This window comes from Callorhinus ursinus, unplaced genomic scaffold (assembly GCF_003265705.2).
Source record: "Callorhinus ursinus isolate GAN/ISIS: 27379988/994484 unplaced genomic scaffold, GSC_fseal_2.0 scaffold59, whole genome shotgun sequence".
Classification (NCBI taxonomy): Eukaryota; Metazoa; Chordata; class Mammalia; order Carnivora; family Otariidae; genus Callorhinus; species Callorhinus ursinus.
Window position 1 is genome coordinate 5187694 of NW_027397121.1, and position 23446 is coordinate 5211139.

The 23446-nt window shown below is 38.9% G+C and overlaps 1 protein-coding gene across 13 annotated transcripts in view; it reads left to right on the forward strand.

The window, feature by feature from the left end:
- Nucleotides 1–23446, forward strand: part of FKBP5 (FKBP prolyl isomerase 5) — a 131048-nt gene that overhangs the window by 86039 nt on the left and 21563 nt on the right. For all 13 annotated transcript variants that reach the window (XM_073884872.1, XM_073884873.1, XM_025862243.2 and 10 more), the window contains 3 exons: nt 6748–6890; nt 7842–7956; nt 23254–23410. In XM_073884872.1, coding sequence (XP_073740973.1) covers nt 6748–6890; nt 7842–7956; nt 23254–23410 — 415 coding nt within the window. The remainder of the gene's footprint in view (nt 1–6747; nt 6891–7841; nt 7957–23253; nt 23411–23446) is intronic.

Below are 23446 nucleotides of genomic sequence, written 5' to 3' on the forward strand. Positions count from 1 at the left end.
CCTTATTGGGCTGCTCAGCAGGGCCTGCCTCTCCCTCTGCCACTCCCCTTGCTTGTGCTCTCTCGCTCTCTCTCTCTCTGTGTCAAATAAATAAATAAAATCTTTAAATAAAAAAAAAAGAAAGAAATTTGAGGACACCAAGTGAAAAAAGCCAGTCATGAAAAAGCAAATACTATATGGGGAGTCTTCCTGGCTCAGTTGGTAGAACATGTGACTCTTGATCTCAGGGTTGTAAATTCGAGTCCCACGTTGGGTGTAGAGATTGCTTAAAAATAAAATCTGGGGGGAAAAAGACAATACTATATGATTCCACTTACATCTAGATGAATCTGGAGTAATCAAATTCACAGAAATAATAGAATAAAAGTCTTGCAGGGGCTTGGGGCAGGAGGAAATGGGAAGTTGTTTAATGGATAGAGTTTTAGCGTTGCAAGATGAAAAAGTTGTAGAGACTGGTTGTACAACAATGTGAATATACTTAACAGTACTGATTTGCACACTTAAAAATGGTTGTGGTGGTAAATTTTGTAGGTATTTTACCGCAATTTTTAAAATGTTTTAAATCAATAAAAAAGTTAGAATGTTCTAACATTGTTTTGTGTTTTTATTGTGGATGGAAGTATTCCATGATTAAATTAAAGTGTTATATTTTAAAATGTGTTATATGATTTTTAAATTGTTTCTTTATTTTATAAATCTATTTATTTGAATTCCAGTATAATTAACATACAGTGTTACATTAGTGTCAGGTGTACAGTGTAGTGATTGAACAGTTCCGTACGTCCAGTGCTCATCATGGTAAGTGTGCTCTTAGTCCCCTCACCTGTTCCACCCATGCCCCCACCCACCTTCCTTCTGGTAACTACCAGTTTGTTCTCTATATTCAAGAGTCTGGTTTTGATGTTTTGTTTTGTTTTGTTTTTATTGTCTGTCTTTTTATTTGTTTTATTAAATTCCACATAGGAGTGAAATCATACGGTGTTTGTCTTTGACTGACTTCTTTTTTTAGAGAGGCGGAGAGAGGGGGATGGGGCAGGGAGAGGAGAGAATCTTAAGCAGGCTCCACACCCAGTGCAGAGCCCAACACGGCGCTTGACCCCACAACCCTGAGATCATGACCTGAGCCAAAATCAAGAGTCGGACACTTAACCGACTGAGCCACCCCTGTGCCCTGCTGATGGACTTATTTCACTTAGCATTATACCGTCTAGATCCATCCATGTTGTCTCAAATGGCAAGATTTCATTCTTTTTTGTAACTGAGTAATATTCCATTGTGTATATGTGTATATATCTTTATCTACATCTTTATGCATTCATCTATCAGTGGACACTTGGGTTGCTTCCATTAAAATGTGTTAATATGATTTTTTAATAGACTTTATTTTTAGAGCACTTTTAGGTTCACAGTAAAATTGAGCAGAAGGTACAGAGTTCCCATATATGCCCCATCCTCACACATGCATATCCTCCCCTCCCCTCTTAACATACCCCACCAGAGTGCTACACTTGTTAAAATTGATGAACCTACATTGAACCTATGAAGTTTTATGCTTTTTTTTTAAGATGTTATTTATTTTTTTGACAGAGCACAAGCACAGGCAGGGGGAGTGGGAGAGGGAGAAGCAGGCTTCCCACTGAGCAGGGAGCCTGATGCGGGGCTCGATCCCAGGACCCTGAGATCATGACCTGAGCTGAAATCAAAAGTCGGACACTTAACTTACTTGACCCATCCAGGCGCCCCAAAATTTTGTATTTTATTTTTATTTTTTTAAAGATTTTATTTATTCATGAGAGACACAGAGAGGCAGAGGCAGAGGGAGAAGCAGGCTCCCCACTGAGCAGGGAGCCTGAGGCAGGAAGGACTTGGTCCCAGAACCCTGGGATCATGACCTGAGCCAAAGGCAGACACTTAACCATCTGGCCACCCAGGCACCCAAAATTTTGTATTTTAAAATGTATTCTTTGATTACACTTGGCAGAAGGAAGAAAAAAGTACAGTTCATTGCTTTTATACTGGGCTTTTTGTATACTTTTAAACTTCCAATTACCTATAGTTAGGTATATATAGAAAGCATTTAAACTTAGGGATAGCTACATTGTACATTTGTTTAAATATATATTTTTACCTCAGATATTGTTAGAAATGAAATAGGACTCCTGAAATTGATAAATTGTGTTTGAGCTAATAAAATTGAAGTCCAGATCAAGTGTAAGAACAAATTCTGTATTCTTGGTGTATCATACCTATAGTTATGATCCTAAAGATCAAAAGATCCTAAAGATTAAGAATCTTAAAATGTTTATGCTTTGACCCCATAATTCTGCTTCTGGGAATTGAACCTAAGGAAGTATGGTAGAAGCTTGCTTAACCAACTCCAGACTAATTATGCTCTTCATTCTGTTTGCAAATATGTTGAGTGATACTGCTGTTTTCCTATTCTGTGATGTGGTCCTACACTCTGCTTTCAGTAGGAGTGTTAAAAAGGATTTATTATAGGATTTGGGCTTATATAAGGAAGAGGGTCTTTGCTCTGGATGGGATATTGTTAGGATGTGGGCTGATTCTTTGGATATCTTAATCTTATCTAGGAGGCAGGCTGAATAGACAGAGACTGAAGCTACACCTGCTGGAGAAGCAGCAGTCACTCCTGTCAGCCAGGAGAGGGGGATGTTTGGTATTTTGTAGGTTGCACAATGACCTTATTTTTTGTCCAGACAAAATTTTGAAGTGTTTTTGTTTTGTCTCACTTTTTCATGGTCTCAGAGTGACCTTGTCTGATGTTGATGTTTTGTGAGATTGTTTATGTCCAACAGGAGAATAGCATGGCCTAGCTTTCCCCAAGCCTGTTCAGACATCATTAAGGCCTAGCTGTCAGTGTCAAGCAGTTTCCAGATGTTAGGGGCTGCTTTTTTCTTCCTCTTAGTAAGAATCAGTTGAAACCTGTTTATATCCATTGTGCTTTTGGTAATTATAGAATTTAATTGGATCATATATAAAACACTTGTATTAGTTAATGAAAGAGGGATTATTTCAATGAAAACTTGAACATTTTTGGAAAGACTAAGGTGAATTGCTAAAAACATTTTTTGAATTGCTGTTGAATTAGGGGTGGGTAAAAGGCAAAAACAAGTAGGCCATTCAGAACACATTTTTATCAGAAGGGTTCTTTGTACTGATTGCTTTACAAGTATCTTCTGGTTCTCAGAAGTTAAACCCACATTGCAAATTGAAATGATATATTGTAAGTGTGATGTATACAGTAAAGATGATGTGGAACTCTTTACCACCAGAGCCACATTCACAGACAAGGAGTTGGACTTGTAACAAAGATTAGTGAATTAATATACTTTGATATGTTTTAAGGTAAAAAAATGTTTGAGGTATGTATGTGTTCTTTTTTTGATTCCTCACTCAAAGGAACATTTTTTTTTAAAGATTTTATTTATTTATTTGAGAGAGAGAATGAGAAAGAGCACGAGAGGGAAGAGGGTCAGAGGGAGAGGCAGACTCCCCGCTGAGCAGGGAGCCCGATGTGGGACTCGATCCCGGGACTCCAGGATCATGACCTGAGCCGAAGGCAGTCGCTTAACCAACTGAGCCACCCAGGCGCCCCACGAAGGAACATTTTATTTTATTATTTTTTTTAAGATTTTATTTGAGAGAGAGAGAGAATGAGAGAGAGAGAGCACATGAGAGGGGGGAGGGTCAGAGGGAGAAGCAGACTCCCTGCCGAGCAGGGAGCCTGATGTGGGACTCGATCCAGGGACTCCAGGATCATGACCTGAGCTGAAGGCAGTCGCCCAACCAACTGAGCCACCCAGGCGCCCCTCGAAGCAACATTTTAAATTAACCTACCAACTATAGTTCTGATTGTCAGGTAACAGGCTTTTACTATGCAAAAAAAAAAAAAAAAAACTACATGAATGAAGATTTAGGTGCAAAATTGTTCATTAAAACTTTATAATAGTAAAAAAAGGAGAAAGAACCTAAGTGTTTATTAATGGAAATGATGAAATTATAATCAAAAGGTAAAATAGTATATAGTTATCAAAAGTAATTTTTCAGATAGTCTTTTAACAAGAAAAATGCTCATATAGTATGAAATGTAAAGAGCAAATCACAAAACCAAATAAACTACGACCAGAATTTTAAGAATGAATATGTAAAAATTTTAAGTGCAAACAAAGCATACATACATAATTTGGAAGGAAATGAACCAGGAAATTGACAGTTTACCCCAGATGCTAGGATTTCAGAGGTTTTAAATTTTGTTCTCTATGCTTTTCTATATTTTCCAGGTGTTCTATGATGAATATATATTATTATTTTTGTTTGTTTGTTTTGTATGTTTTTTTAATCAGGGGGAAGGCTAAATGCTTTGAACAAATGTACGGTAGTAACCCCCACAATATGAAGATTTCCTGAAGGAGTATGTCTTAAAGTATCAGAGTCAATAGTAAAAAAAAAAAAAAAAATGTTCTTGAGGGCCCCCTCTAAAACCTAGCAGTCTTTGAAGAGAATCAGTGACAGGAAAGCCAACCTATCAGTAGCAGACTTTACATTTTGCCTGATGATTCTGGACTGTTTTCACAGTAGAACCATGTGTGAACATATAAATTGTTAATAGCCATTTTGGAAGCATTTGGGCAATATGTTATAGCATTTGGGCAATATGTCTATCAAATTGAAAATGCACATCACCTTTGCATTTCTAGGAATTTACCCTCCAAATATAGTTGCACAAAGTAGACAGTCATATATGGACAAATATCCTTATTTAAAATACTGTTGTTAATATGTTTCTCAATAGGAGAGTGACTAGAATATTATGCTGCCATTTAGAATGAGGGAGACCTGTTTGTATTTATGATGATGATGATGTCCTTTTATTATTATTTTTATAAGTAGGCTCTACACCCAACATGGGGCTTGAACTCACAACCCCGAGATCAGGAGTCACATGCTCTACTGACTGAGCACCCTGATAATGATTGCTGTTCTTTATTAAGCCAGGCACCATGCTATGCATTTGACATATTTTATCTAATAATTCTTATAACAACTGTATGGCAGGCACTATTATTATCTATATTTTGCAGATGAGAAACTGAGGCACAGTGGTTAAATAATTTGTGCATCACTTGTAAGGGTCAGACCTGGTATTTGAATCCAGATAGTTTGAGGTTAAAACAGGTTGCACTTTTAACCTCTAAAATGCATATCCTCCTTTCTACTGATGGAGAAAGATCAAGATATATATTATTTTGGGAGGGGCAGAGAGAGAATCCCAAGCAGGCTCCATGCCCAGTGTGGAGCTCGACTCAGAGCTCCATCTCACAACTCTGAGATCATGACCTGAGCCAAAACCAAGAGTTGGCCACCCAACTGACTGAGCCACACCGGTGCCCCAAGATATATATTAAATGAAAAGCCGAATTGAATGTAAAATATGCTGTCATTTGTGTCTTAAATTTTTTTAAAAGTGACAGCACACACCGGAAGGATATAAAAGGAACAACAGTGGCTTCTTAAAAGGAGGGAATGGATACCCTTTCACTTCATATCTTTCTCTCGTGTGTGCTTAAATAATAGGCATATATAACTTACAAATTTTTAACTAAAATAAGTATCTGACCTTTTGAAAAATTATAATACTTAATGAAGACACGCTGTAGTCATAAGTCACGAATGCTTAATCCATCTCTACTTACCTACTTCAGTATAGAGTTCCCCTTATTCTAATATCCTATCATCCACTCTCAGTTCAGGAAAATAGCTTTTTTTAAAACTCACTCCCACTGAGATTCATTATTTACCTGAATTTGCTGTCAGTCCTTAAGTTTTTGATTGACATTGTACCTCATTTTTGTATTTTATCCCTTTAGATCACCTACATTTTTCATTGTTTCCCAAAGGATTTGAGACTGCTTGTTGTAATACATAAGTACAATTATATAGGCTAGGGGCGCCTGGGTGGCTCAGTCAGTTAAACATCTGCCTTCAGCTCACGTCATGATCTCAGGGGCCTGGGATGGAGCCTGCTTCTCCCTCTCCCCCTGCCTTCCGCTCTCTCTGCCTGTGCTCGCTCTCTCTTTGTCAAATAAAACAGAAAAAAAAGCCCAATTACATAAGCTAATGCAGTTCTACAGTTGAGGAGTAAACTCAACTTTTAGTTTCCCGGAAGTAGGAAAAAAGTTCTGAGTTCAGTAATTCTTGTGATTTGACAAAAGAACACATAATCATTTTGTTTAAAAAAGCAAAACAAAACTTTTCTTTTTTCTAAATTTTGAGAAGACATCTTTCATGGACCCTTTTATGCAATTTATACTTTTCCAGCTGTTTGTTGTTTTTGTCTACCCAACTAAATTATAAGCTTCCTTAGGACAAATTCCATTTTATTCCATACTATTTTTGTTCCATCTATACCTAGAAAAATGCCCTATTTTCATAGTTGAAATTATAAATTAAGCAACAACTGCAACCCAGCTACATTTCAAAGATTCAATCTTTGAGCAATTAGTAGTATCTACTTTCATCCTTCTCAGCAGGGAATCTACTCTGATCACCCTCAAAAATCACAATTTATTTCTTAGTGGGTAGCTTTTACCAGCTTCTTTTGTAGCCACTACTTATTGAGTGTGTAATGTAAAAAGAATAGGAAATTTGTTTGAACTTGTGTTTTATGAGAGTTCAGTATCTTTAAATATGGCCTATAGGTTTCAACCACATTTTTCTTTCTTTTAGGCCAAGTCATCAAGGCATGGGACATTGGGGTGGCTACCATGAAGAAAGGAGAGATCTGCCATTTACTCTGCAAACCAGAATATGCATATGGCTCAGCAGGCAGTCTCCCCAAAATTCCCTCAAATGCAACTCTCTTTTTTGAAGTAAGTTTGTGTGTGATGTTGCCTTGTTAGCATCTGTTCTACTATAGTGCTGGCTCTGAAGCAACAAACAGGCAGTGGAACAGGGAGCTAGGCTTGCTATTGAGAATCAGATCCAACTTATTTATTTTGGAGCTTGGCTTCTTGAATTGTTTCCCACAAACCCAAGGGGTGTGTGCCAGTGCTTTCTTAGAAACGTGTTTCTGGCACAGAAAGGTCATATCCAAATAAACAAAAGACACCAGGCTTAAGAAATAAAGATTCTGGTCAGTGGGGTGAGTATAACATACTCAAAATTGACCAGAAGAGAGGTTGGAAATGTGGGAGGTAAGTGTTGAAATGTACCTAAACCAAACTATAAGATATTTTCATATTAAACAGGTTTACTATTTGTCACAGATCTCACTTCTTCATTAGAAGCAGTAAGTGGTGATAATGTTATTCATCCTGTGTTGAATTACATATATTTGTCCAAATCTAATTTTAAAAAAAATTAAGGGAGGAAATGCCTGAAACATCATAACTAGGTAAAAAACACCTTTACTTGGTCTTAGGCCTGATTCATAAGATTTATTTTTACATTTAAAAAGGGAATTCCATGAATCTGGGGTGGAAAGGTGGTGGCCTTTAGAGTCAGACAAAACAGTTCTGGGCCAGCACCTTGTAGCTCTGGCTTTGTGCCCACAAGGCAGGTTTCCTAGTATTTCCTGTCTGTCTTTGCGCTGCAACCCCACAGGATGCGGTCCTAGACATTATCGCTACGTGAAGGCTCTTTCCAGCTATTGAAAGTGCAGTCTTCCTTTTTTCCTACTCTCCCAATAACTGAGATGCATAGATAAATATAAAAGAGTTTTATTTTGTAGAATGAAAGGAAAATTGGTTGCCCTTGTCTTTAAGTATATTAAGTTGGCTCTGTTTGGTCTTTTCTCAGCCAAATCCTTTTTTCCTTTCTAGATTGAGCTGCTTGATTTCAAAGGAGAGGATTTATTTGAAGATGGAGGCATTATCCGAAGAATCAAACAGAAAGGAGAAGGATATTCAAACCCAAACGAAGGAGCAACAGTTGAAAGTAAGTATTGCTGTGACAGCAATACTTAGTCCTTAAAAGTTGGGTTCTATTTATGGGGATAAAATGGAGATTTCTTTCTAAAAATCTGTTTATAGTAATAAACAATTGCATATAGCCCAAGAATGGTTTTAGGGTTTATTATTATTATTATTATTATTTTTTAAGATTTTACTTATTTGGCAGAGAGAGACACAGCAAGAGAGGGAACACAAGCAGGGGGAGTGGGAGAGGGAGAAGCAGACTCCCCGCTGAGCAGGGAGCCCGATGCGGGGCTCGATCCCAGGACCCTGGGATCATGACCTGAGCCGAAGGCATACGCTTAACCAGCTGAGCCACCCAGGCGCCCCCAAGCCCAAGAATAGTTTTAAACTCAACATTTATTTAATAGTGACTTTTTTTGGTAAATATTCATCCAACATGTCCATGCCAGGTACTGTGCCAGCTTCTGTAGACCCAGAAAGTGAATAAAAGGTAATCCCATCCATCAAGTCCAAGTCTATGGACTCCTTTGTGTGCCAGCAACTATGTTAGCTGCCTTACATATTTATTCATTTATTTCTGACAATAACCTTACAAGATAAGATTTATTATCCCCAGGTGAGAAAAGTGAGTTCAGGGAAGTTACATAAATTGCCCAAGGTTACGGAGTTAACTAAACAGAGCAGTTAGATTGCAGTGCACTTCAGAGCTATCAAACCCATTTCGCTGGCTTTCCTCAAGAAGAAAAAGTTCATTTTAGTTAGATCAAAATTGGATAATAGTGTTCATTCTCTTCTAGGAGATCGGGGTTCAAGTTCTGCTTTGCCATTTATTGAATGACTTAAAGCTCTTCCATTTTTTCGTTTGCTAAGTTGGGAGTAAGGATACTACTGAGGACTGAGATACCTGATCACTCCTCCTCCCTCCCAGAGCACATTCTGTATACCATCATGTACCCTGTTTGTCATCATGTACCCTATACTATAATCAGTGTTTGCCCCTTCCCCTGGTATACAACTTGAGGACCAGAATCTTTCTTCATCTTTTTGTTTCCAGCATCACCTACAGTGCCTTACACACATTTGGTGTTCGGTAGATGCTCTCTGCGTGGATAGATGTTTGAAAGATGCCACTCACTGAGCTGAAGTACTTTAAAAAAGAGAGTTGTGAGAAAAACATGGAAAAGTACTTCCACTAAGAAAACAATCAAAGCACCAAACAAGAATGGCAATATGAATTCTGATAAAAGGCCTATTTAAAGTGAAGAGCTCATTTGGAACCGTAAACTAGAATGGTTGATTTTCTTATCTTTACTGTTGCATATACTATTTGAGACCCATGTTTCATTTCTGTGAGTCTGGCAGATTAGTTCAAATTGAGTTATTCATTTAGTTGGATACAATTATAAATAGTATTACTGTACTATTGCAGTTGAAGTGTTTAGGTAGCTATCATTCATGGTAAGTTTTGGAATAAATGAAGAGGAACTCAGATGTTGGAGAAATACCTAGACCAGGAGTGAGGACGAGGATTCTGGCTTCAGCTGACTCTACCTAGCCGTTGCCTCTCTGGGTGTTAAGTTTCTTCCTTTCCAGTGACACAGGGGTAGATGTATTGATTTCTAAGGTCCTACTAGCCCTGAACATTCCATGACAGAATTCTAAATGTTTATGAAAGTTACAGGGATGATAGAAAATTATCTTTGGCAAGTACGTAAAAGGTTATCTAGAACATACATTTTAATTTTTTATTATGAAAATTTTCAAACATTTACAGAAATATTTTTTTCCCTATGATATAGTAGCTCCTGAAATTCAGCAATTTATAATGTGTATTTTTAAACTGGAGGTTTTTGGCAACCAAAACAAAAGGAAGATTTTTTCCCAATTATAGACAGTGCCACAAAGCCACCACTGCGGAGTTAACTTTGGGGCAGGCTAAATTAAATCAGATCTTGCTTTTAGTAGTAGTTTCAGTGGGAGTCTTTATTATCTAGTATTTCAGTGGGAGCTTTCTGTTTTAAAATAATTTTCAACTTACAAACTGTGAAACTAGTACAGAGAATTCTCTTATATGCTTCACCCAGCTTCCCCTAATGTTCACATCTTCCCTCAACACAGTACCTCTGTCAAAGCCAGGAAATTAACCTTGGTGCAATACTATTAACTGTTTTGCTGATTTTATGTGAATTTCATCAGTTCCCACACTGATGTTCTTTTTCTGGTCCTTGGTCAGATTCAGGATCCACCATTGTATTTAGTCCCTCTAATAGTCTCTCCAGTCTGTGACAGTTGATCAGTCTTTCTGTGATTTTCATGACTTTAACACTTTTGAAGACAGCTGGCTGGTTATAGAATTTACTTCAATTTGGGTTTGTCTCATTAAACTGAAGTTACACATTTTTTGAAAAATACCACATAAGTGGTGATGTGCCCTTCTCAGTTCATCATTATCAGGAGGTACATGATAGTGATGATATTAACTTGGGTCCCTTGGTTAAGTTGGGGTCTGCCATGTTTCTCCTTTGTAAAGTTCCTATTTTTGCCTTACTAAGTATCTCATTGGGAGAGAACTACTAGAAGACCATGCAGAGATCTTTTACATCACACCTTCACATGCTGATTTTAGTGTCCATGAATGATTTTTTTTTTCCATGAATGATTTTTGTATGCAGCAGTTATTACTGTAGTATTGCCTAATGGTGATTTTTCTATTTCCATTGTTCTTCTACAATTTAATTGGAATTCTGCTATGAGGAAGAGCTGCCTCTCCTCCCCTATTTATTCAGTTATTTATAATAGTATGGACTCATAGGAATTTATTTTATTCTGTAGGTTATTATTCATTGCTATTCTTTTTTAAAAGTTTTTTTTTAAATTTATTTATTTATTTGACACAGAGAGACAAAGCGAGAGAAGGAACACAAGCAGGGAGAGTGGGAGAGGGAGAAACAGGTTTCCCACTGAGCAGGGAGCCCGATGTGGGGCTTGATCCCAGGACCCTGGAATCATGACCTGAGCCAAAGGTAGACGCTCAATGACTGAGCCACCCAGGCGCCCTCATTGCTATTCTTATTTGTTGCTCAAATTGTCCCAAGTTTGGCCATTAGAAGGTTCTTTTCAGCGTACCTCCTTTGGTTTTTAAGCACTTCCCTACTTTTTTTTTTTTTTTTTAAGATTTTACTTATGGGCCGCCTGGACGCCTCAGATGGTTAAGCGTCTACCTTCAGCTCAGGTCATGCTCTCCGGGTCCTAGGATTAAGCCCCCCATGTCAGGCTTCCTGCTCAGTGGGAAGTCTGCTTCTACCTCTCCCCTGACTCGTTCTCTCTCTAAGTGAATAAATAAAGTCTTTTCAAAAATTATTTTTAAAAAAGATTTTATTTATTTTAGAGAGAGCAAGCAAGGGGGTGGGGCAGAGGGAGATAATCCCAAGCTGACTCCATGCTGAATGCGGAGCCCAACCCAGGGCTCAGTCCCACAACCCTGAGACCATGACCCTAGCTGAAACCAACAGTTGGAGACTTAACCAACTGAGCCACCCAGGCGCCCCAGTACTTCCTTACTTTTGGTACAAGATGCTCTAGGCTCATTTTGTAACTTCCTTGCCCCGGAACTGGAATCAGCCATTTCTCCAAGGAGCTCTGATTTGTTTTATTAGAGAATGGTATTTAGAAAGCAAGATCCGGGTGCTAGGTATACTCACACTATGGAATGTTATTGCTTCTAGAACCTCTTAAGCAGACAGAGCTAGGAAATATATGTGCCTCAATATGCATATATACACAACTATATGTATTCTTTATTAGTCTGTGTATATATATTACAAACTATGAGTACATACTAACACTTCCAGTTCCAGTCCAACACCACAGATTCATTCTTACCTTCTCCCTTTGCTTATTTAAAACTGCTTTCTCCAGCAGTGAGAAACCTCGCTCTCATTATCCACAATATATTTATTTGCTTAATTGTAGTTTGTAGAGAAAGTAGTTTTAGAATTGCTAACCCACACCCTGTGAAAAACAAACTTGCTAAATATAGGAAATATTTGTTTATAGTTCCTTTAGTCATGAGCCTTAGAGCATACATCGAAAACACTGCTTTCCAACTTAGGTTAGTTCTTTTTCCTCACTCCCTTCAGTGTAGTTATGCTATTCCTTTATAATGCAGTTCGTTCATTTGTTATGTTTGTGTTCCACACACACTGGTTGATGTTAACTATTTATTTGTGTTTGGGGTGGATGAAACATTACCATGATTCCAAACTATACAAAAAGATATACACAGAAGTGTTCCCCCCCCCCCCATCTGTACTAACGTGTTCCCATTTCCACCTTCCTTCCTACCTACTTTCATCGGTCACCAGTCACATTAGTTCCTGGCTTATACTTCTTGTATTTCTTCTGCAGAAATGAACAGGTACCTGTATTTTTTCTCTTATATCCCCTTCCCTTAACATACTATCAGTGGATTTTTAAAAATATTTGAATAATTCTTTATCTCATTTTACGTTTCCTGTTTCCAAATATCTTACGAAAGGATAATGACTGATTTTTGTCTCTCATCTTGCTAGGATTGTACTTTCTTGGGAAATTTTAGAGTAAATGGTTTATTTTTACTTTTTCTCCCAAAAGCCCTTTTTGTTTTTTTCTGGAACAAATCAGTTTTATAAAAATGTATTTTTACTTATCAAGGGTAAGATGTCCTGCTTTCCCTTTTTGAAACAAGTTCACCGTGTGTGGGAGGAAGACAGAGAGTTGACTTAAAAGTGGTCTCTGTCCGAAACCACAATCACCTTATTATTTTGGAAGTCTCTTGGTCTTTACCAGTTTGCCTTTTCTGATAGCATCACCTTTACACTTAGATTCAAAGCCAGGAAGAAATCCCAGAACTAAAGCCAGTTCTGCAGTGGAAGAGAATAGGAGACAATGATGATCCATCGTATAATATATCATTAGAGACACAGGAGTTACAGGGTGCCTGTCACTTCTGTGTAAAGGTACAATGAGTAGTCAGGGGAGGGGCACACAGGCTTTGGAAGTGATAGACTTGGATTTTGAATCTTAGAATCACTACTTGATATTCTTATGACTTTAGACAAGTTACTTGACTACCTTGGGCATCCATATTTGTCATCTGTAAAACAGGAATAATAATCTTTTACACCCACACAATAGGTTGTTGTGACGGTTAAATGTAGAAAGGTGCCTAGTACAGGACATTTAATTTCTTTTTTCTGCCTTCTGTATTCCACTTATATAATTTGCTTCCTGAAAACAGATTTAAGGAAGGAAATCCTTGACTCTTTATCTTATATCCTACATCCAGGTCATCAGCAAATCCTTTTGGCTCTACCAGGGTTGACCTAGAACCCATGATTAATTTGTCTTTGTTGTTAACAGTCTTCAAGTTAATTCTATAGCTTCTTAATACTAATTGTATCTAAATACTGTTTCTCCAAGATATTTGTTTGGTTTTTGAATAATAAATTGATGGACTGAAACCAAAGGCTTTTACTGAATTGTGATCTTTTGCTTCCTTTTAATTATTTTGTATGTGGAAGAGGAGAAAACTTACATTAGTTGACAGGATTTATTCTTCCTCAAAGAATTTTTTTAAAGATTTTATTTATTAGAGAAAGAGAGTGAGAGAGAGCACAAGCCGGGGTTGGGGGGGGCAAGGGGGCAGAGGGAAAGGGCGAAGCACCGCTGAGCTGGGAGCCCAACTCAGGGCTGGATCCCAGGACCCTGGGATCATGACCTGAGCTGAAGGCAGACGCTTAACTGACTGAGCCACCCTCTGTCAGGATCCTAATAATTTGATCAATTTTTAGATTCTGTTCCAGTGTGCTTTTTCTTAGGTCATTTAAGATGACCATCTTGTAATTTTTATTCAAGTTTGTTCTTTTTCCATTAAAAAAAAGTCACAGTGTTCTAAGGTAGTCTAATTGACATTGGGATGATGACTGATGCTTCAGTTACCAGCAGTAGCTACATTGTTACCTTTAAGCTTTGCTTTCTTAGAAATCTAATCTGACTGACATAAGGCTCTAAATAGCTACTGCTCCTCCTTCCCCAAGTCCCCTGTCTTTCCCATTTTTTGATTTGTTAACTTCAGTGCTTAGACACATCAAAATGCTGGCTGTATGTGGCTCTCTTGCCTCGCAGTGCCTTCAACCACATTTAAACGCAAAAAATGCAGACATTCGTCAGTGTTTTCAAAGATGAACATTTCAGCAGAGCCATCTGCAGGATTGTTTGTTGGAATACCCTTCCTTCTCACCTCCCTTCCCTATCCAGATTCCCCTGAATTCTTAAGACATGGGCAAGGGGTTTAGAGAATGACTTAAAAAAAGAGTAAGAAATCCATAGTCGGGGGTGCCTACTTTGCTCGTTTGGTTAAGCGTCTGCCTTCAGCTCAGGTCATGATCTTAGGGTCCTGGGATCGAGCCCCACATTGGGTTCCCTGCCCCACATTGGGTTCCCTGCTCCACGGGGGAGCCTGCTTCTCCCTTTCCCTCTGCCTGCGCTCTGCCTACTTGTGCTCTCTATCTCTCTGTCAAATAAATAAAATCTTAAAAAAAAAAAAAAAAATCCACAGTCGTGTTGGAAAATAGGGAGAATACAAGAAGTGGATCAGAAATTATGAAGAATTTCTGGAATATATAAATTTATCTGGAAGATAAAATTGGACTGATGGAAACTAGACTCAGGAAACCCAACTCAAAACAGGTGTAGAGAAGATCTCTGCAGAGGTACATACCATTCTTCTCAACAAACTTGGGCAGAACTCTAAACTCACAGTCAGCTGGTACAAGGGAGCCAAAGCAGGCTATGGGGCAATCATCAGGGTTGTTTTAAAACAATATGGAACAGCTGGGGCAGTAAGCTTTAGTAGTAGTACTCAACTTTGGCTGAATTTAGAATTACCTGGGGAGCTTTTAAAATCCTGATGCCCAGACCAGTTAAATAAGAATCTTAAATGTCACAGGCTGGAACTCTAGGCACACATTTTTAAACTCCCTGGGTGATTCTAATTTGCAACCAAGGATTGAGAATTATTCTAGGGTCTGGCTGTGTCTTTGCTCCCGGGCTAAAGTCGGTAAGGCTGGATTTCTTAAAATAAAATAGGGATCTGCCTCAGAAGACTCCATGTGTTAGGACTTGCACTAGAGAATGAGGACATAAAGTATCTTTGAACGTTTAAAGCAGATTTGAAGGGGAAAAAAAGTGAAATAGCTCTGCACATTAGTAAATAGACTCAAGTGTTTTGCTCCTGAAGTAAGACTTTTTCATATATCACCACTGGGGAAAGGTATCCCCAGCCTCCATGGGCACATTGTGCTCTGCTCATAGTAAATGCTTGGTAAATATTTCTGGAATCTCCACCCATAGATTTCCACAATCAGCCCACCCCTTTGGGGAAAAGCCTACCATGGAAATATATCTAATCACTTAGAAAAACTGCCAGTTATCGACAATCATTTGATCTTTCTGCATCCTTCCTTTATAATATGACCAGATAACAAAGAAACATCAGCAAGTACCCATGAGAAAAAGAAGTACCAAGATAGACTAAGAAGAAATAGAAGAGAACTTTTAAAATATTTATTATTACTGGGCCGCCTGGGTGGCTCAGTCAGTTAAGCGTCCAACTCTTGATTTCAGCTTAGGCCATGATCTCAGGGTCCTGGAATCAAGCCCCATGTTGGGCTCAGTACTCAGCACAGAGGTCTGTTTGTCCCTCTCCCTCTGCTCCTCCTCCCCCCACCCCCATGCAAACACGCACACACACTCTCTCTCAAATAAATTAAAAATCTTTTTTAAAAAAATAAAATACTTATTACTATCTTCAGAGATACTTAACAGGACATTAAATTCACAAGTCAAAAAACCAGCTTCTCTGAAAAAGGAAAACGAAGATAAAGTTTCTGGAAATTAAGAAAATTATTGTCAAAATTGGAACTCAGAGGAAGGGTTGAAAGGCAAAATGGGCAGTCCCAGAATTCTGAATTGGTGATAAAAGAAAGGTGGTCTAGGATCTCTCAGAACATAGAGCAAGAAAACCCAAAGATATGAAAGGTGGAAGAAAGAAGATAGGATTGAAAAATCAAAGATAGACCAATTGAATCTAATCAAACATGTGATAGAAGAAATTTCCTAGAGAAGATAGAAGAGCCCTAGGAGTTGAAAGGGCCAGTTGAGAGGGGCCTACAGCAGTAAAGAGTGCTTTTTCACCTAGATACATTCTGGTGAAATTTCTTAATTCCACAACTTAAAAGAAAATTTTGAACTTTTCCACGGAGGAACAAGCTCTATGCAAAGGAATGAGAATCAGAATGACATCAGACTTATTCATGACACTAAATACTACATGACAATGCTCTGAGCATTGCGACTATGAGTATTTTGAACCTGGAGTTGTATACTCTGTTCATACCTTTAAGTAAAAGAACCAAATCAACTTTTTGGAATATGCAGACTCATGCTCTTTCTGAAAAAAATACTGTAGGATATACTAAAATATCACAAAAAATAAAGCCAAGAAGTGAAGACTTCAAGGCATAAGCAACATTAGTGAGCAAAAAAGTAATTTCCATAATGTGTCAGTGAAGTTGGATGCATTTATCTTGACAGATCCCAGATACGGCAAAACTATAATGTTAAAAGTAATAATAGTTTAACAATCTGGAACTAGGTTCTGGGTCATTTTAACACAATGCGGTGCAGATGGGAAATGGAGAGGGGAGGCAAAATTGTCGAAAATGATTTTCTTGGGGTGCCTGGGTGGCTCAGTCGATTAAGTGTCCTACTCTTGATTTCGGCTCATGTCATGATCTCATGGTGATGTGACTGAGCCCTGCATCAGGCTCACACTGGGCATGGAGACTGCTTGAGATTCCTTCTCCCCCTCTCCCTCTGCCTCTCCATCACCAGCCCCCCTCCCTCACATGCTCATTCTCTCTCTCTCTTTCTGTCAGTAAATAAATATCAAAAACCAAATGGTACCAAAAATTGGAAATAAAGGAATGATTTCAGGTATGCCCATGTTGAGATCTGATAGAACTATGAGGTTTTTTTGGTTTTGTTTTTTACATGCTTTTGAATTATTTGTGAATGTCCTGGTAAATTTTGTCTAGTAAGAGAGAGCAAATTCTTGAAACCACTTTATTATACGTTTTCACAAAGTAATATAGTGTGGCACTTGGTCTAAAATGGCCTTTAGGGGCGCCTGGGTGGCTCAGATGGTTAAGCATCTGCCTTCGGCTCAGGTCGTGATCCCAGGGTCCTGGGATCGAGCCCCGCATCGGGCTCCCTGCTTGGCGGGGAACCTGCTTCTCCCTCTCCCTCTACTGTTCCCCCTGCTTGTGCTCTCTCGCTCTCTCTATCAAATAAATAAATAAAATCTTTAAAAAAAAAAATAAAATGGCCTTTATTCTTTATTCTTTCAAATATCTTGAATTTATGTAGCTCCTTCTAAAAAGGCAGCTTCAAGTCTTCAAGTAGAGTAAAATCTTAGTAGAAAATACTCCTTTTTGTTATTTAAAAAAATCCAGCCAATGCATCATTTATTTTAAAATAGTATTAAAAGACAGAAGCTCCATATCAGTAAAAAATTTAAATAGCTCTTGGAATTTATTAAAAATAGTACTGACTAATATTCAAAAGGAAAATTCCCATAAATGAGTGAAAATTACTACCATTTTCCTTAATGCCCTGTTTTCAAATTAACTTTTTTTTTTAAGATTTTATTTATTTATTTGAGAGAAAGAGAATGAGAGATAGCACGAGAGGGAAGAGGGTCAGAGGGAGAAGCAGACTCCCTGCTGAGCAGGGAGCCCGATGTGGGACTCGATCCCGGGACTCCAGGATCATGACCTGAGCCGAAGGCAGTCGTTTAACCAACTGAGCCACCCAGGCACCCCAAATTAATTGTTAAATAAAATTTACTTTCTGGCCTTGAACTGTGTGTTAGGCACTGTGATGTACAAAAGAAGGGTAAGACATTGCCTTTGCCTCCCTACTCTGAGTTTTATTCATACTGCGACAGTGCTCTCTGTGGAGCACTAAGTGGTTTCTTGAACCAGAGTTCTAAAACATGTTTAATCTGGTATAATTTACCACTGATTGCAGGCAGATAATCATAGCTAACTTCCATTGAGTTCATCTCTGTGTATCCACACATATCACAGTGTCCTCACATAGTAGATACCCTGACAGAGTGAACGAATGCCGGGTGCTGGGCTCAAAGCTTTCATTCGGGCCCTGATTTAATCCTCTCCGCAACTACTAGTTAGCTAGTATTGTTCTCCCTCTTTTGTGGATGAGGCGACTGAGCTTCAGATCATTTAGATGACCTTGCCCAAAGCCACAGCTGGTAAGTGGCAGAAGGGGACTGGAATCCAGGTCTGACTAAAGTGCTCACCAGGTGTAAAGAGAGGAGTGATGCGGACTTGTGTTGGTGTAGAATTTATTGCTGTGCGTTTGCTTCCTGTTGAGACTAAGACCTATCATCTGTCATCCATTTGCATGAATTCTAGTCAAGTAGCCAGGGTGCATGCCCGCCCTCAGCGTCTGCCCCTCAGTTCTGTCAGCAGTTGCACAGTGGCATTTGGTCACCTCTCACGGTATGAAGTGCTGCAGAGGAGGAAGGAGGCTGGTTGGGGGAAATTTGACCACCCTGCTTGATGGGGACAGTTTCTCTTCTAATCGGTGATTAATATGCCTCTCCTGATTTTAGAAATCCATCTCTGTTTCCTGATTTGCCTTTTCAGGGGGTCATTAAGAATCCGCTGTCTCTTGGATATTCTGCTCTATTAGGCAGTCAGAGAGAAACTCATTTGGCATGAATTAGGCCGCAGAAAAAAACCCTTGCCATGTGGGAGTAACCTGTCAAAACCTGGTTTTCTCTGGCCAAATGACTGGTCTTGTCTAGTAGTAATGCCGTTACAACATTCCCATTCAGATCCCCATGACCCAGTAATTGTTTTGGGAATGAGTGCAAAGCTATCAGACACCAGCTACTATAATTAGAAAAGGGAAAAACAGACACTTAACAGAGCTAACGTCTTTAGGCTGGAGCATTTATGGCACTTTTTCTAGGGTTATGGAGCCTCCTTCTCAGTTTTGCTTCCTAAAATACAAATTCTACAGTTTTTGGGTTCTTGCATTCCGGTTTTTGTTACTGCAGTACACTCTCTTTCCTTTTCCCCCCTATTTTAATCGGAGTACAAATTGCTGTCAGCACATCGAGTTCATGTGCCAGCCACATTCAGAACAGGGTGTTCTGTGCTCTTCAAAACAAAATTGCTCTAGGGCAGTAAGAGAACAATAAGTCAGAGCTCCAGTTTAAGTGATGTTTTGCAGCAGACCCGGCTTACTTGATGTGGTTACACTCGGATTGCGCAGCAAAGCTCGGGTAATTTCATTTGGTTTGACTTCATGGTGTTTGGAGGACCTCCCCCCTCCAAGTTACATAGACTTTAAGTCAAGAGAAAATGTTGTTCCTTTCTGTGTATTTTTTTTTTTTCTCTACCAAAAAAGCCCTAAGTAGAAGCATCCTGTATGTACTTTTATTCTCTTTGGGCACGTCATAGATCATTTACTTCCCGTAAATCATGCTGGTTGGAATTAGCAACAGACCTCCTGAGCCCTAGAGGCCGAGCTCCCAGTGAGTCATGATGGTTATTATTAAATATTTATTAAGTGAGTATTTGCACTAAGAGATGCAAGGTCAAAAGCAACCACAGGTCTTCCTTAGCCAGAGTTGCCACGGTTTTCTTTGGTATCGATTGTTGAGACAATTAAAAAAAAAAACAAAACCTGAGCCCTGGACCTGTAGGAGCCAGGCATGTTTGCATCTGTCACCAAGAAGGGGGCCCCTGCTGTGGTGGTCGTGGGGTTTCTGTGGCTCCAGGGTGGTGTGTGAGCTCTTGTCAGCAGTCTTGTAGAACTTGTCACACCAGTGTTCCGAGTTTAGAAACCAGTTAGCAGAGAGATAGCCTTTGCTACTTGTAGATGTAAAGAATCAATGGGCTATATACTCTGTGCCTGTGATGCCTTCTCTTACTCTGACGTTCCAGATGAAAAGGCGGTGGTTTTATAGGTACGTATGAACTGCTGTGTATGTGTGTGTGCATGTATCAGTTGAAGATTTGATGGTACTGTAGGTAGTGTTCAGGTCCAAGTTAGAAGAGTTAGATTTACCAGGAAAAAAGATTAGTCCATATATAAAGTAGTAAGTACGAGAGTTATTGCAGATTTTTACCTTCCTACCAGATAGCCATAAACACTAGTTCTGTCATTTACTGTCTGTCTTAACACCAGCCTCTTTCATTATCGTTTGCTTGCCTTCCTTATAATTTGAACCCTTTTGTTGGCTTTCTTGCTTCACTTCTCTTTCCTAACACATTTATTAGTAGCCAATCTTTTTTCCCCCTAATATGATGGGTTGTCCCATGTAAAGAGAACTTCTGAAATTATTTATATAATTTTAACATCAAGTATATGAATCAAGCTGAAAACTAGCCTAGGAAACTGACACACAGGCAGGAATCCTTTGCAGAGTCTCTGGATTTCCTGTTTTGAAAACACATTCAAACTTGATCAACCAAAAACCACAATGAATGTACTGATAGTTTCCTCCCCGACTAAATGTACTCTCCTTTAGGGAGGAAGATACTTCTAACAATAAACCTCAGACAGAAGAATCTGTCAGCTGAGTTGTGAAGTACTAGGATAGTAAGTCTCAATACTTGAGAATATTCCTCAGTTCATGAGCTGAAATTCACTTTGCTCAGCAGTTTTTTTTTTTTCTTCATGAAAGTATCATCGCATTAGTCTACATCAAATTTCTTGGGCAGATTTTAAAATATTTAAGAGCATAAACTTTTCAGAACTCTCAATTCCTTTAGCAATATCAGCTTTTATTTATTTTAGTAAAAATATCTTAAGCCTTAGACACCCTGCAGAACCTCTCTAGATGTTTCTGAAAATAATGAAGCTGAACTTACTTTGAAAATATTTTCTGGGGCACCTGGGTGGCTCAGTCATTAAGCATCTGCCTTCGGCTCAGGTCATGATCCCAGGGTCCTGGGATTGAGCCCCGCATCGGGCTCCCTGCTCAGTGGGAAGTCTGCTTCTCCCTCTCCTACTCCCTCTGCTTGTGTTCCCTCTCTCACTGTCCCTCTCTCTGTCAAATAAATAAATTTTTTTAAAAATCTGAAAAAATTTTCTAATTCAAAAGAATTTTCAATGTGCTATCAGCTGATTTTTATTTTATCTAAAGCATTCCAAAAGTGACTGTAATAGGATCATCTACATTTATGACTGTGGGGCATAGAGCAAAATTCCTGTGTATCAACTGTACCCTGAGAGCCAGTGTATTTCTTGCCCTTGTTTAGAGAGTCATGCCTCTCTCTAATTTGGCCCAAGCTTCTTGGACGCCAATCCTGTATCTTCGATGGAAGCACATCAGGATGGTCTCAATCCTAGTAAATCAGAAAAGGATAGCTTTATTTTTTTTTTAAGATTTTATTTATTTGACAGAGAGAAAGAGATCACAAGGAGGCATAGCGGCAGGCAGAGCGGGAGGGAGAAGCAGGCTCCCTGCTGAGCAGGGAGCCCAATGTGGGGCTTGATCCCAGGATCCTGGGATCATGACCTGAGCTGAAGGCAGACGCTTAGCCGACTGAGCCACCCAGGCGCCCCAGGATAGAGAGCTTTAAAGTATAAATGTCCATGTGACATTGTGGCTCTTGATGTCTATACCACCGCTGTTTACTTTTCTGAGTTTCTCTAATTTTTCAGGCCTGGGCTTAAAGGTAACCTGATCAAATAATTAACTGCAGGAATTAGTTTTCAAGCTGGTTTCTGGCCTATATCGAGAACTGTATCACTGGGTCATAGATTCATAGAATTGTAGAGCTTCAGAGGACCTTTGAGATCGTGTAATTCAAAAGTAGAGTAAGTTGGAATTGAATTTGTGTTTGGAAACTAATAATTGTCTCATGAAACAAGTATAACAGAATGAGTAATTTTTGTCTCTCTAAAACAAGTTAAAGTTAGAGAAACTGGTGTTAGAAAAGAAGCATTTTAGGAAATTGTTACATTTGAATCTAGGCCATTACATTACAGAAGTTAGAATAAAGAATATTCTTAGGAAAGACCAGTTATTACATTGCTTGGTGACTGCTGTGCTATTGCGTGAGCCATCCGTTTCTCTTACTGAGTCAAAGACCCAAATGGAAGAAGATGAATATCTTCCATACGAAAAATAGTTGGAATGATTCAGAGAGTTGCTTATCCTAAAAAAAAAGTAATGGATCAAGAAAAATATACATATCTATATGCATTTTTCCTATTTTGTCTTGAAGAAACAAAAGCTCCTTATCTAATATGAAATAACCCTGGGAATGAGCTGAGTGAGTTTAAGTGGAATAGGAAATAAGGCCCCAAGAAATTGACCTCTTAACATTTCAGAAGAGATGGCTAAATAATTTGATTTGTGAAATTATAGTAGACTAATGATTCCTTCACACTTTACAGTTATCCCTGCACTAAGGGGTATAGCTCTGATACAGTTATTAATGATGTCGGCTGTGGGTTTTCTGGTTTTACTCAAATATATTTGTGAATGAGATTAGGACTCTTAAGAAAAAAGCACTTCTTTATTCAGTTAACCTTTGTTTATCTTTGGGGAAATAGTCATTTCATTGTTTTTTTCCCAAGCATCTGAAGTCAAAATGTAGCTATAAATGTTTAAGTCATTATATACTTGAACTTACATTTGTGGCACCTTGATAATTATCTATTAACTATCTTGATCCTGTGTTACAGGTGAGGAAATCTCTGCCATGTAGTAGGTTTAAATTAAACCTGTGTTTCTGCTTTGTTTTATTGTCCACTAAGCTATCTATTTTTTTTTAAAGATTTATTTATTTATTTTGGAGTGTGGGTGGGGGGCAGAGGGAGAGGGCGAGAGGGAATCCTCAAGCCGACTTACCGTCGGGCTCCATCCCAGGACCCTGAGACCATGACCTGAGCCAAAATCAAGAGTTGGACCCTTAACAGACTGAGCCACCCAGTTGCCCCCCCGCCCCGCAAGCTATCTTATTGATACAGTTGCTGGTAATTACAAGTATAAACTTAGAAATAAGATTGCTCTTAAATTTTCAGACTGGGTAGACAAAGTGTCAACAGGACATACCCCATGTGTCTCTAGATGAAATGAGAAAGGAGACATAATCATTTATCACTTCTCTAAATTAGCCAGTCCTGCCGAACAGCCTTATTGACTGACCTGTCTCCTCTCCCTCAGTCCACCTGGAAGGCCGCTATGATGGAAGGATGTTTGATTGCAGAGATGTGGTATTCATTGTTGGGGAAGGAGAAGACCATGACATTCCAATTGGAATTGACAAAGCCCTGGAGAAAATGCAACGGGAAGAACAATGTATTTTATATCTTGGACCACGGTAAGCAGCATACCAGTCAGTACGCAGTGATCTAAA